This window comes from Parus major, chromosome 7, assembly GCF_001522545.3.
Source record: "Parus major isolate Abel chromosome 7, Parus_major1.1, whole genome shotgun sequence".
Taxonomy (NCBI): Eukaryota; Metazoa; Chordata; class Aves; order Passeriformes; family Paridae; genus Parus; species Parus major.
This window is the reverse complement of record NC_031776.1, coordinates 12,066,480-12,081,639: the sequence shown is the minus strand read 5'-3', so window position 1 is coordinate 12,081,639 and position 15,160 is coordinate 12,066,480. Positions and strand designations below refer to the sequence as shown.

The 15,160-nt window shown below is 39.7% G+C and overlaps 1 protein-coding gene across 8 annotated transcripts in view; it reads left to right on the top strand.

Moving 5' to 3' along the window:
- Nucleotides 1-5,728: 5,728 nt before the first annotated feature.
- The window catches only part of ADAM23 (ADAM metallopeptidase domain 23), a 68,704-nt gene continuing 59,272 nt past the window's right edge, over nucleotides 5,729-15,160 (top strand). For 6 of the 8 annotated variants that reach the window (XR_004498244.1, XM_015634958.3, XM_015634956.3 and 3 more), the window contains exons 1-2: nucleotides 5,730-5,922; nucleotides 6,964-7,190. Coding sequence is in view for 7 of the 8 variants with exons in the window: in XM_015634958.3 (XP_015490444.1) it covers nucleotides 5,769-5,922; nucleotides 6,964-7,190 (381 nt within the window). In the remaining variant the exon portion in view is untranslated. Of the gene's footprint in view, nucleotides 5,923-6,963; nucleotides 7,191-15,160 lie in introns of all 8 variants that reach the window. The other 2 variants (XM_015634959.3, XM_015634957.3) reach the window with 2 other exon arrangements.

Here is a 15,160-nt window from a genome sequence, read left to right as displayed (position 1 = left end):
GTGGAATAGCCAGGAGCTGGACTTGATGATTCCAGAAATCCCTTGCAGTCCCCTTCTCCCCTGTGCAAGAGTGTCAGGGAATGAGTGATGACATCATCCCTCCCCTTTCCAAAGCTGCACTGGAATAGCTGCAATATAGCTTTTTTAGAACCTACCACTCGGAAATATTTGATCAGCTGTGCTAAGTGCTTGGGATGTAAATTCCATGTATTTATTTTGAAGGATATATAAATCAAAGTACATATCTAAGCAAGATTTCCCCTGCCACCCCATCTTACTTTCTTGACACTGTTTTTGCATTTTACCTCACAAGAGTGAAACAAGCTAGCAAGGAGCAGGCTGTTGTCACAGCCAGAGTTAGAAGTGCTTGCTTATTAGAAGGGCAGCCTTTTTTTTCCCCTGCCGGTGACATGTTTTACTTGCTAAGTATATCTGTACCAGCACAGTTGACAAATGTGTCCTAGGTAGCTTCATTGACCAGCATGTTTCTGCTGCTGCGCTCTCTCTCTCTCTCATTAATAATTTGGACAATATGGTGAAAAATTGGAGTTTTTAGTATGAGAATATTTTCACTAATGGCATAAACTCTCACTGCAGTGTCTTGTGTACAATTTCTTACATGCAACTACTTAAATCTGCTGAGGAATTCTATTAAACAGCTTGTAAAGTCCTTTGGCTATGAAGGCTTAGTTAATTATACAAGAGGACACAGTGGATTAATTCTGAAATTAGTCCGGCACGTTTATTCAAAATAATTTTTCTTTCATCCAGATTTAAATGATTGATTTTAAGTTTCACCTGGATGCAATTTGAACTGCAATTAATAAACCCTCTGACCTATTTGTTATTAGCAGCACAGCTGGGTTCCCTTTCCTTCTCTGCTGAACACTGGTAAGATCTATTCTTTTACCATTTTACTGTCTCCACTTGACCTTAACATTCCACAGTGTTAAGCGGAGAGGGCTCGCAAGTATATCCTGACTCCTGTGTATATTCTACCCTGGAGTGCTGGAACATACAGTACTCACAAAAGAGTTCATTTGTGCAGTATCACTGGTGAGCAGAGTGATTAATGAAGATGTGCACACAGATCTCAGTAAATGAGTGACAGTTCTGAGGGAAAAGTGACTTTTTTACTGCATTTTATTCTATAGTATTACTGTGTTTAAAATAGTGTTGTGTCCAATATTGTACATAGTTCCACTGTTGTACATAGATGGGAAAACTGTTTTTAGGGCTCTGCTGAACTGTGAAGTAGCAGAAAAAAGCTCTTCCTTTAAAGTGTATGAGGTTGAAATAAAGATGGAAAAGTGAAGGATAATGGAAACCCAGTTCTGTTAGATCTACAATTTGGAAAATGATGTCTGCTTCTGAACAATCTAGTCAGTGCTCTGTTTCCTGAATCTGTCTTATGTGTTCCTCACATTACTGCATCTCTTAATGCTTTCCTACCCCCTCGGTTACTGAAAAGTATTTACAGAGCTAAAATATACAGAATAAATGAAAAGTACTGATTTTTCTGACTAAATGCTGTGTTGCTGCTGCATTGTTATGTGGTGGGGTGTGTAGCAAGAGATGGTCATATGATTACAAAAAATTCTAACAGCAATATCCTCTTTCACTCTACTTACTGAGGAGCTCTTTAAGAATAGCTGAACATGGAGAATTGGTGAGTATTGAAACATGAATGATTAAAACCAGTTATGCTAATGCAATGTATTGTTCATTGCAATTACCAGGTTTCTTCTCAGTATAAATTATCCATACTTACACTGCATATGATACAAAGTAAGGAAATATGGGTGGCATGAAGTTTCAGTACAGCTTTGTCTTCACTGTTAACCCCCTGTTGAGAAATTGAGAATGGCTACCACCCTCTTTTGCATGCAGATTACAGGTTGTGTGCATTAGTTTAGTGCCAGCTAATGAGGTTCTATTGTTAAAAGGCCCCTGTGTAATTACCACTTTTTAGACTTGCAGCATGCTTGGTACCCCTCCTAGAGCCATTACATTTCTTCTGTTATTTACAGCATTGGCTCTGCTCTTTGCTATTGCAAATAAAAAGGAAATTTCTCTTACCAGGGATCTGTCATTTTGTCCTGTGTGTACAGCACAGTGCACAGCAGCACCCTAGCTGAGCCTGCTAGTGCTTCAGTAATGTGAGTAAATCAGAATCAGACTTGACTACTGCCCTTCTCTGGGAGCAGAGTTCAGCAATAGCTGCTTCTGCCGTGCTGTTTGTGCTGCCTGCACCCCGTGGCGTTTATACCTTTCACTGGCCAGGGTCAGTCTGGAGCTGCTCACCTGGAATCACCTGTTATTACCAAAGTGTCAGACTATGCTAGTGCTTTACTCCTCTGTAATCATCACTGTTGTAAATTTGACTTGTTCTTATGGCATCCCTGCAAAGACTTTTTGATGAATCAGTCACCCATGTTTGCATCTCCTGAACTTGTCTCCTTCATATTCCATCTGCAACAGAAATATTCCTCTTTTTGTTAAAATGAAAAGTAGATTTTCTCTGTGGGGAATATCCAGGAATACCCACTTGCTTATTTGTTGCAGGACTTGTTACATGGATTCTCAAAATAAATATTAGATAAGAGACTACTGTTGAAATCTAGAAATTATCTTTATTTTCTAGTAAGATACTGTTTTATTGTGCTCACTCAAAAAGGTCAGTATTATTTATGACTTGTAAGGAACAAGTTCTTTAAATCCATATTTTACACAGAGATTTTCTCAGAAGTGCTATGTTGACTTTTTTTTCATCAGAAAAGGCATTTGATTGTGTTGGAAGTTTGTTATCTTTAGGGCTGGGTTAACAGTCTGGACCAACATCTTCCACCTGAGTATCAATATGAACAACCAAGATTATAATCAGCAGTTTTGCATCTGAAGCCTTTGTTTTTTGAATTGTGACACTACGAAATTTCATCCCATGTGCTCACTGCCCCCCACCCTGATAAAGGAGGAAGGAATTGAAAGCTCTGGGCAACCATCTGAAGTTGTGATGTAAACCCTATTTAACACCCTGATGAAAAGTATGTGTATACCTTGCATGGTACACATTTGCTCCCCAGCCAGTCTTGAAGCTCCAGCTGTCAGCTGTTTCCTGTGTCCTTCTGACTTAGATGTTTCAATCTCTTTCACTGGATACAGATGCTACAATAACCCATGCTTCTGGCATTTTGTTTTCAGACATCTGCAGTGCAATCCATCTGGGATTATTTCACAGTGTCATTCAAAGTTGAAAGCAAGTTAAAAAAAAAAAAAAAAGAAAAAGCAGTTGTCATTCATAGTAGGACACTTCATCTTGTGCTGATTATGCTCTGTGAACTGCAGGTTTCTAGAGGTTTATGAGGCACAGCTTGAGCCACATGCCCATCAGGGCTTTGTAGAGTAAGCATATCTGCTTCAGATAGGTGGTTCTTCAGGTGATTATTTCTGCCGGAGGCTTGTACATGAGTTTAAAGAACTTCAGAAAATCTTTGCCCTAGACCATCTTTGTACAAAAAGGCAATCATTATTTTCTACCCTCCCAACCTGGGCAGAAAATTCATGACCTAATAGCTTCAGAGAGCAGATGTTTCCGGTGTTCATTGTTGCTAGAATTTTTCTTGTGTATGGTGAAATTGCATGGTCATTCTACTCTTTTTCTCTTTGCTCTAAAATATTTTTTAAAATTGTATTTATTTTAGATCTGAATGCAGTGATCCTTTGTTCTGTTTATATGTGTATGGGAAGAAACATGAGCTGCTGTTATTTGAAATATTCTTGTGATATCTAATGATGAGGAACAGCTGGGCTGGGTGGGCTGCATGGAAAATGCCTGGAAATGTGAGATTTAAGGGAGACCATTTTATGTAGAAAACTGGTATACCTTTCTTATTAGATCTAGACAACAGTGAAATCCTATGGCATATTTTATATTTTTTTATCCCTGGCAATACCATGAATCTCTCTTTTCAAAATGTTTGTCTGCTGCTACACACCTAGATTTTGAGGTTCCACAAGTAGCACCTATTTAACCAGCATGAGAATTCAGAAATAATTTTTTAAAAATGAATAACACTACTGTTATAACGTAGTCTGCATGGTTATGATCTGTAAAACTGCTTATACTTTCTAAATTAACAATGATAATGAAATCAGGCTGGAATGTAGAGAAAATTATGTGGAACAGAATACTACCTATCTTTCTGGAAATACATGTGGTATGCAGACTCAGATTAGAAGGCATAAACTGACAAATAAAAAGCAATATCCAGACAAGAAAAAAAGAAAAAAAGAGAAACATCTTTATTTCCTCAGCAGCAAGCCTTGCACCAAAATAAAACATATCTGTTCTTGGATATTAGAAGTCTGCTGGGCAAGATGTTTGCTAAGAAATCCATATCTAGACTTGTCTCTAAACTCAGGTTTTCTGACTCTTGAAGTCATGGAATGAATAGAAAACAGAAGATTCATCTTCTCATATCTCTTTGAAGTTATTTTTATCTTTGCAACTATTTTTCATGCTGGTGGTTCACCTCAGGCATGCTGGACTGGAAGTATGAGAGGTACTATTCACTTCGCAGAAATGCACCAGTCCTTGTGTTTGCGGTCCAAACTGTCTGCTGCTGAACACAGAGTGGATTTACACCAGGTCAGATCTGACCATGCATCTCCCTGCAGTCTTCCTCTTGGTTTACTGTACACACATCCATTTTCTTTGTAATATATGCACACCTTTTTTTGGTAACATTTGGTTCTCACCTCCACCCCCGTTCATTGCAGGGGTTAGCTGCAGTCAGTAAGGATGAGCGGGTCCCAGGGAGCAAAGAGAACGCCGGGGGGGTGGAAGGAGCAGAGCTGTTAGCTGGAGGCGTTGGGAGGGAGGAGAGGGGGAAGCCTGAAGCTCCGCACAACTCTTGCAGCAGGGCCTGCTCATGCATCCCTCTGCAGTAGCCGGGGACTGCCAGCTCTGAAACGGCTCAACTTGCAGAACTGCCCGGGGCGCGAAGACCGGCCCTGCTGTCAGGAGAACAAGCTGCCCCTGCTGCTGTTCAGTGGCTCCGGAGACTTCCGAACTTTGCTCAGGGCTGACGGATTTTAAAGTAATTTCACTCTGAGTGAAAGTTCTTCGAAATAATTCCTAAACCCAGCTGGTTGCAGCTGTGGCCACGTCAGGGGCGAGGTCTGCGCGCTACGCCGCGGGTAGCCGCGCACCCGCTCCCAGCCGCCGCTTCAGCCCGTCCGGCCGCGCCCCACCGCAGCCGCGGGACCCCGGCCCGGGGCAGCTCTAGGGACAGCTAACGGCGGTCACCCCCTCACGGGAGGCCGCCCCTCGCTCTCGGCTGCACAGCGGGCGGCGGCCCCCGGGACAGGCGGAGCGCATCCGAGCGGGTAGCACATCGGACAGCGGCCGCCGCCCCGCCCGGCCCGGCCCGAGCGCGCCTGCGCGGGCCCGCGGAGCCGGAGGCGGGCGCGGAAGGTGCGCGCGCGCCGCCACCCGCCCGCCCCCGCGCTGAGGTGTCGAGGCGGGGCCGGTGTGTCCCTCACGGCGGCGGCGGCAGGAGCCGCACGGGCGGTGCCGCTGCTGGGACCCGCCCGCCCCCGTGCTGAGGTGCCGCTGTGTCCCTCACGGCGGCGGCAGCGGCAGGAGCCGCACGGGCGGTGCCGCTGCGGGGACCCGCCCGCGCCGCTCCGCCCGCGCCCCCCGGGCACAGCCCGCCGGCCGTGAGGGCTGTGCCGCGCTGCCCCCCCGCCCCGGGGCGCTATGAGCCATGAAGCCGCCCGGCAGCAGCTCCCTGCGGCAGCCTGGCTGCGACGGCCGCCGCCGCCCCGCGCTCCTGCCGCTCCTCGGCCACCTCGTCTCGCTGCTCCTGCTCCTCCATGGCTCCTTCTGCCCCCGGGCCCGCGCGGCCGCAGCGGCCGCCGGTGGGTATGGCGGGGGCGCGGGTGCGTGGCCTGAGGTGTCTGCGGCCCCTGGGTCGCTGTCCCCCGCGATGGACCCCGGCAACATCCATTCCCCCTCAAACCGTTCCTTCCTCCCTTCCCGCTTCCAGCTTTGTGTACGTGTCTGTGTCGGCGCGTGTAACCCCGGGGCTCAGTTAACATTTCCTTGGCTTGCTTGCTTGCACAAAAGAGAGGTACGTGCGGTGCCGGTGCTGCAGTGTGTTGGGTAGGGATGCTGTGCGTGGAAAGACGCCGGTGAGGGATGCGACGCAAAAATCTTAGGTGGGCTTTGAATGTGTCACGCTGCATGTGGACGGCGATCCGCTAATTTGTCTGCTTGGGGTCGGATTTTCATGTGTGCTCTGTTTATTTGCTCTTGGTTGCATTTAGGTGGAATGCTCTGAATGCAGTCTGTCTGTGCATCATGTTATTATTGTTAGTACATTGCCGTTACATTGTAATATTGTTATGTTGTTACATCGCGTTGATTGACTATCTTGAAATTTTAATGAGGAACGATACAGGATTTCATTTCAAAAGCTGCTGCTGAAGAGGGGTCTTGTCAAAGTTAAAAGAAGTAGAAATCAATTCCCTTTACATAATAGGAAGTTTAGCATTCAGTGCACATGGACTCTGAATTCAGTGTATGTTAGCAACATGGGGAGTATTCTTAGCTTTTTGTAGATTTTTTGGTGAAAAAATTTAGCTATCCAAGATGGGCTGGGGGTAACTGCATATGCATTAAGTTGTTTTTTTTTTCTTCTTGAAGGTTGAGAGATATTAAAATATTTATAATCTATGAGTGCATATGAAAATGTATATGCAATTAAATAAATAATGTTCTTTCTGAAACCATTTTATGTGTGAAAAATGAATCAAATCTAGTTCAATGAGTAAGCTATCTTTTTCTTTGCTTGAGTGATTAGTAAAATGTTAGAAAACTGCAAGCAAATATGTAGCATTTTCATGGAAATAAACACATTCTGCCATGGAATTTACGGCTGGCATATCTTTCTTCCCCAGGCCTGCACTGGAATGAAACAGCAAGCGGTATAGAGGAAGTACTGGCAGATGAAGAGAATACATTTCAAGAGAGTAACAGCAGTAACAGTAAAAATAACAGCTACAGCAATGCAATCCAGAAAGAAATCACACTGCCTTCAAGATTAATCTATTACATCAACAGAGACTCTGAGACTCCTTACCATATCCTGGATACCAGGGCAAGGCACCAGCAAAAACATGACAAGGTAGGGTAAAAAGAGGCTCATCTGCAGAATTTTCAAAACAGTGACATAAACAGTGACATGGAATGTGAAACTGTTTGTTTTAATCTGTAGATATTTAAGACTTAATGGTGGTCCCTACCACAATTTTTAGGAATTAAAGGAGTACATGTAATTAAACAAGAATGTAATTTCCCTTGTGTTAACTTAAAAACAATTATTTTGAATTTCAGAATGGTTCAGAAACTGAACTGTAGATAAAACAAATGAGAATTAGATGAAGTTGACTTGACTAATCAGTGTAGATTCTGGTGTCTTCACTTTTGGTACAGTACCATCCACAAAATGTTTCTTCCATAATAGCTCTAGACTGCAGAAGTATCTGCATAGGGAGCTTCTTTGGAATCCTAAACTTGCAGCATGAGTTACTGAGCTTTGAGTGTGCTGTGCAGCACCTAATACATGCAGCATTAATTTCCTGCCACTGTATGGCCAGTGAAGACCACTGTAAAGTGTCACCATTTTTTGTTAAACAGTACCTGCATTCCTCATTTTTAGTGGCAAGATCTAATATTCCATTTTGTGTGGATGCAGCTAGTAAGTTGTTTGGATTTTTTTTTTCTCTGAAATTGTATGGAATTGAACAAACTTTGGTTTTGTGGAATAACTTTGTAAAGAAATAAACCTGTCTAAAGTATATCACTTATTACCCTTTAAATTTATTTCATCCTATTTTTGTAAATCTTTATTTAAAAAATTAATTTCTTCCTACTGGTAAAAGGTAAAGTGAAGGTAAAGATGGTTTGACTATAAAGAGATTGCTGTGGTAGGGAAGAGACAGCAAAGCAAATCGGTGTGTGTGATATTACTGAAGGACTTAGCTATAATGGAGTTCCTACCTACTGCATAGAATTTCTCTTGAAATTTTAGACAGTGAATTTAATATATGTGTACTTATGGTAAGATTGATTATGGGCCATTTCAGATGTGGAATTAATAAGAAGGTACTGAATAATCTTTCAAAAAGGAAGTTGAGATAGCTGCATAGTTTTTATGTTTCAATAGGAAGAAAGGTTGCTTCTTAGCTTATTGAACATGGATACTGGTGTGTGCCTTTGGATGCATCTCAAAACACCAGTATGTTATGGCTGGCTTTAACAGAAAAGCTTTTTGTTTGTTGGAAACTGGAGCTACTTAAGAGAACACTACATTCAGAACTTTTACTCTTTCAAGTGAGGCCACTCTTTTAAATACACTTAAAACACTAAGGTCTTGCTGTGTTGCTCTTGGGAAGAAAGGGATTTCCAAGTGCTTGCAGACTTGCCTTTAGATATAATGTTTCCTCCATGTTGCTGTATGTGGGGTTTTTTTTGAAATCCATAGGGGACAATGTCCGCCAATATCTACACTTACCCAGCACTGTCCATGAGAACGTTGCTCTTCCTTCCTGTGCCCTACCATGTGTCTACATGTTGGAGTAAAGCTCTGCAGAAATCAGTGCTGACAGAATTGGTATTGATTTCCTTGGGCATGCTTGCTGCTGACTATTGTGTAAAGTGGATCTTCTTTCTACTCATTGTGTCCCTTTTAAGCACAGGTAATGCTAATGCTGCAGTTTTTCCCAGAGGAGGAGTCCTTAATCCTGGGCCTTCATGGAGGGTGACATTATGTTGACTTCGTTCTTCTGGCATGAAGTTTCTATTGTTTTATATTTATTGTTTATATTTAATTGAAGGAAAGAGTAGATTACGCCCATTGTCTGGATGGATTTTTAAATGTTTTGCTTCCAGATTGTTGTATCTGACACCTTCACCCCACCTTGCATCTTGTGCCTTTCCTTGCATGAAGTAATTTCTTTACCCTTTCATCTACTTTACAATAGCTAAAATATTTGTTATTTTATTATTTTCTTCTGTTTAATGTTTGCTATACTCTATGTAGAGCAATGATTGAGGCCTGGGGGAAGTCTGGAAGGTGTAAAAGGAAAACAACCCAAACAACCCATAAATAAAACAATGCAATTGATCGTGAAAGATACCCAGGGGTTGGTTTTGACTTATGGGGAGGATTCTTTTCAGTACTGGCTTTTATTCTTCCCCAGAATTAAAAGAAATGCTATATTGTAATAAACCCTACTTGTGATATTTTGATGTCTCTTTGGTAATAAAGAGAAGTAGCCAAAATACCTTTATAATTAAGTAAAGAAAGGCATCTGTATTTAGGGTATGGTTTTTTTTAAATTTTAATACCTTGTGAAAAAAGTTAAGGCAGCCTTATATATGGATAGAGTGAAAAATGTTGAGGAAGAAAATGTTTTTGTTCTTTTACTGTTCTTGGGACTATACATTTTAACCTGTATTTTCTTGTCAACCTTAATATGCCATTTATAGGCATATAATATGGAAACGGTCCATAACTATTGATAATATTCAGTAGACTCCTTTCTGTGGAACTTCTCTGTAGTGGTCATAATAATGTAATATGGCCAGTTTGTGGGATTAGGCCTGAATGCCTCAGAAATGCTGAGTCACTTTAAGGAGTGGGTGAGACTAGAAGAAATGGTGTGGACGTGGGAAGACAGAGGTAAAGTTGGAGAAATATAATTATGTAAAATTATTTAATATATTTTTTAAAAGTCATGTCCCAGAAGTAAGGTCTGTAACATTCTTCATGAAATGTTTGTAGAAATGAAACGCTGGAGAGAAAACAGTGTACCAGAGAATAAAAAAACCTATAAATAATAAGTTACTTTATTAGCACTGATTCTCTATCCCTGTTCGGTGAAATGTCATCATAGTGAGAAGGTATACGTGATCAAGACCCTCTCTCATTCCTTGTTCTTGGAAAAAGCTTTTTATCACTGTTAAAGAAGTGTTCACCATTGTTTTGACAAAGTGATCTATCTCCAAGGGGGACAGGGTTCTAGTAAATATTTTATTTTAGCTTTGTGCTCTTAAAAAAAAGCAGATTTTAAATTCTTGATGCTCAAAATCTGTAAATTCTGTGTACCTGTTTCCTCACAGTCAAATTAAGGCTATCTGGTTTTGAGTTCTTCTGAAGTTATTTTTAGTGCAAAATGCTCAAAAATTAGCATCTATTTATAAAAACACACTGAAGAAGCTCGTAGGAATCCTTGAACTTGATGAAGAGTTCTGAGTCACCTGTGTTCTGTCTTTTTAAACTTCTGCAGGTGGAGGTAGTGTTTTGAAGGTAATCTCTTTATTGAACCAGATGACTGCTTTGGTTCATTTTCATAAGCTACATACACAAGATTTTTAGGAGCTAGCAGGAAGACTGCATGGGGCACAACTTGTCACAAAAGGTTAGTAGCAAGTCCTTATGATGTCCAGCAGAAGGAAAAATCCTGGAGTGCAAGATGTTTGAACATAATAGGATTGCTGGAGAAACACATCCCAGGGCAACCTTAGCAAATTTTGAGTTGAAAATAGCTTTAACTGGATGCATATGAAGGCAGACTGTACGTACTGGACAGTTTCTGAATCATAAGTTTTCAGGAGCTCTAAAGAAGCCATCTCTTCATGCATAATTATAAGCTGTTAATGTAATTTTGGGGAGGAGAGAGGTGTTAGGAAAACTGTTTTGCAGATCCTAAAGAGGAAAAAATAAGGAAGAGAACTTTTGACTATGAAGATATTTCACCTTCCCCAAAAAACTTTGATTTATTTTTAACTATTTTTCATGGGGTGGAACTCTAGGTGTTTCTGATCAGGTCAGCTGTTTTCCATTTACATAAAGAAAATACTCCTGCCAGGTGAATGCAGTAATCTTTGCTATGTTGCCTTACTTTAAAGGTTGAGATACAGTACTGTCTCAGTCCTCTATGTAATTTTAGTATGTGGCATATGAAAGTTGAGCAGGAAAGCATCCTTAAGATGAAGGAAAACCTCACTTTTCCATGTAAAAGGAAGCAGTATTGAAGAAAAAGCAGGTATTTTTTGCCAAAGACCAAAGGTCACAATTGGTAAACTCTTAAGACATGGCATCATGTGAATTCTTACTAAAATCCAGATAAAAATCCTATGTACTAGTTAGTCTTCCCTTTACATGCCTATTATAGGCTGTGTTTTCACTTTTAATCCCTGTGTAATGAAAACTGGTCAAAATAATGAATGAAATCCATGTGACTTACATGTATTTTAGATTGTTGAAGAATCTTTGTTGTATTTCAGCTGGCTTTGCCTTTTTTTTTTTCTTCTTTCCAGATCTTTCAGTGGTGCAGCTTCAGTTTGCACTACTTGTAAGCGGAAGATTGTGTGTACTTTGTATTTTTTTTCTATTCTGTACTGAATTTATGTTAATCCAAAAGGCTTATCTTGACTCAGTGTCTTCAGTAGATACTAACAGGAGGATTGAAATTGGTCTTCCTGTCTTTGGTTTCTGGGAGTAGGAGGTTTTCCTTATGCCAGCTTCTACTAGATGTAGATCTTTGTTTCTTAGCTGAAATGCGGGTCATGTTATTTCTACAACTTCTTAAATTATTTTTTTTTTAAAAAAAAATTCTGGGTATTTCTGTGTCCCCTCATGATCTTCACACAATAAGTTACAGGAGGTTTCATTTCCTAAGTGTTAGGTAGTGCAACACTTGTTATGCCTTGTTCTGAAATAGAAATGAATTAAGTTTATAGGTTTTCTAGCATTTGTGGGAAGCTGGGTACTGCAGGAAGGTGGCCCAAGATAGGGATGCACTACTTTATGGAGTTGTACAAAACAATTCTCAAGAGGGATATGGCCAGTGTTTCTACAGAAGGGTATCTAAGTATTGCCATGTTGAGAGAGAATGGTGAGTTGTGGCCCCTGGGGTTTAGATGCACAACAGTAGGATTGCTTCCAGAGGCAAATCTAGGTCTTTTTTCACATGCCCACAACCCTTCTTTCAAATAGCAGCCTTCAAGGCTTGGGGTTCAAGGGCATCGAAGTAACTCCTCTATTGTTAAAGTCCAGAGACAAATCATTAACAGGAGGTTTTCTGAAATGCTGTATGTTTTAAACATCACTTTTCAAATATCGCTGGGATATTTAGGTATTCTGTTTGAATATGAAACGCTTTATTTCCAGGGAGTAGTGGAAGGTTGTTTTGGTGGATGTGCCACACAGTAGAATGTAACCAAATGCTAGAAGAGGAAGTGGTTTCTGTATGGGGTCTGAGGATGGGCCAACAAGCTAAAAGCAGGATTATGAGCTAATATATAGTCAGTCCCATTGACTTGTGACAAAACTTAGGCTATTATTAGAATGAAGGTCTAGAGCAAAAAACTGTTTTGATGGTGTAAAATCCATCTAAATCTGACTTACATTTCTATTTCCATAATGAAAGTGATGAAACCCCTTGCTCAGCTTCTAAACTGAGAGAGGTAGCTTTTGGCCATTATTTTAGTCAGCAGAACAGCAAAAATAGATTTCTAAAAGCAATGAGCTTGTCCTTTGGAGATTGTATCTGTATGAATATAGCAAAAAGACTCATAGCTACCATCAGTCAGTTAAATAATGCTGTTACATATGTTTAAAGACTTGTGACAGAACTTAGTATTTTTGAAGGATAACACATGATTGCATTGGGCATAGTTTTACTGTGAAGAAAGTAAAATGAATATAGTAGTTTATTTTTGGTGATGATAATTGTAAATTTCCAGAAAGTCTGAAAAAAGTGAATTATTGATGCCCAAATGTGATAATTAAAACAATGAAAGGATTCAATTTGTGACAGATCAGTAAAACTGAGACTCCTGTTACTGCCATTTTTATATTGAAACACACTCTAGCCTAATTTCTGATTTGAAAGAAACTGGAATTCATTATACGTATGGATTTTAAGCTTGGAAAAATTTTGAGAGCTACTACTTTACAGCTAAGTGTCTTTGCAACTAAGCAGCTACAGCATTCTTAGAATGTCCCTAGTATGAAGAATCTCTTATTACAATGACTACACCAGTAATTTGAACTTCCAGAAAACAGGGGGAAAAAAACTTTTTTTTCTAAAATTTGGGTATGATGACAGGAAGAATTTGAAAGACTCAACCCTTTCTTCAAACCACATTTTTATACATCATCATTAAGTCTTTGCTGAAGAAAAACTTCATATAATTTTTTATTTTTTGGCTTTACCATTGGAATAGGCTATAGCTGTCAAAGCAGGAATCTCTGCAGAGGTTTTTAAATGGTAAGCAAACATGGACAAAGGAACTTGGTCACATCTTTATGTAAATAAAGAATAGTTATGCAGGTGTGAGCATTTGCATGTCTGCAAGCCGTACAAGAAGATGACGTTTAATACTTTACCTGAGAAAATATATATGTATTCTTCAAAATACTTGATGGTCTACATTACATTCTTGCCTGAATTTATTTTTCTATGCCAATGAGAAGAACACTGTATTTCAGATTTTACTTCAGGTATTTGTATTATACAGTAGCTGATGAGAGAATACAGTGAAATTATAAGGTGGATAACAGAATTGCAGATACTTTCCTGAAATATTTCCTCCCATCATTGTGGTACATGATGGTTGTAATGCTTAAAACACCTGGTGATAATTCACTGGTAGCTTTCTATGCTAACTTATTGCAGGAAAATAATCAGTTTCAGGAGTGGATATTTAGTCTCATTACCTTCAGCTGGTTTCTGGTTTACGGCTTTTGGGGGTGGTTATCTATTGTTAAATTGGCTTAAGGGAATCTCTATTTGCTGTAGCAGCAGTGTATTGCATTCACCTGAATTCAAAACAGTGCTTTAGCTAAACTGCAGGGATTTAAAATCTTTTTGTAACCAATGGTTTCAGTTGAGTTTGGTGGAGAACATGCCCTGCTGCAGGTCATCAAATTAGCGTCTGCTGCTTTGCAGCAATTGCTTTTATGTGCAGGCTGCATCTGTTAGTGACTCACACTAATAGATTGCAAGTAGTGTTTTTATATGCAGAAGTAGTTGCTTGCAGAAGCAACAATATTGCTATATGTAATTCTACAAGAGAAAGGGGTTTTATGATATTGCAGACCAAGAATAAAAATTACTTTTAATAATTTGAAATTGCAGAAAGATAAATATTACATGGTTCGTGGCTTAGAAACTTGAAGGGTGATACACAGGTATCATTGAACAGGCTTGATCGGACAATAGAAAAGCTATAGCAGATCAGACTAGTCGTCCATTTAGTTGTCACTAAAATCTGTAGCTGATGCCTAGGGAGAGATTTCTCACATCTCAGAATTATCTTAATGGAATAGTTCATGCTCTTGTAAATTTTGCAGATAGTTAATACTGAAATCTTGTTTGTGGCGTATATATGAAGACACATCGTTTTAGGTAAATGTTACATGTGGAAGAGATTAAAAGCAGTAGCTTTTGTAACTCTTAAGTGGAATCTTTATGGCATAAAAATAATTGAAGTCCTTTTCCTGTAACAAATTTTCATGCTTTAAAAAAAAAATTAATACATGTGTATTTTGAAAACATAATAAAGTTTTTGTCATGAACAGGTACTTGGAAGTCGTCTTGTGATACTTGTTCCTTGATCTCACTTAAAAAAAAATGGATTTGGGCTGAAAAGCCTTTTCTACTAGGCATGTATTTAACCTGACATTCACTTTACTTATTTTTTTAAATGTATATGCTAGCAGAGTCTCTCTGATCATGCCACCTGTTTGTGTTTATATTTATACCCTCCTGCTCTGCTGATTCAGAGCAGCTGTAAACTCAGTTCTGCCAGACCAGTGTTAGCAAATTGGTGAACTGGTGATACAGCAATATCCCTTTACCAAAAAATAGAACGGAGAGAAAGTTTAGTACTGCTTTGCTTCTATATTATTTTAGCTATCAGCTAGGAATAATATTTTTTTAATTCTTGTCTAGAGTAATTGTATTTTTTTAATAAACAATGACAGGCTTTAGCTAAGATTGTTTAATGGCATTAAAGGTATTTAAAATTTTTTGTAAGTACATTACTTTTATCTTTAAAAAAAGAAGCTTGATGATAAAGCTC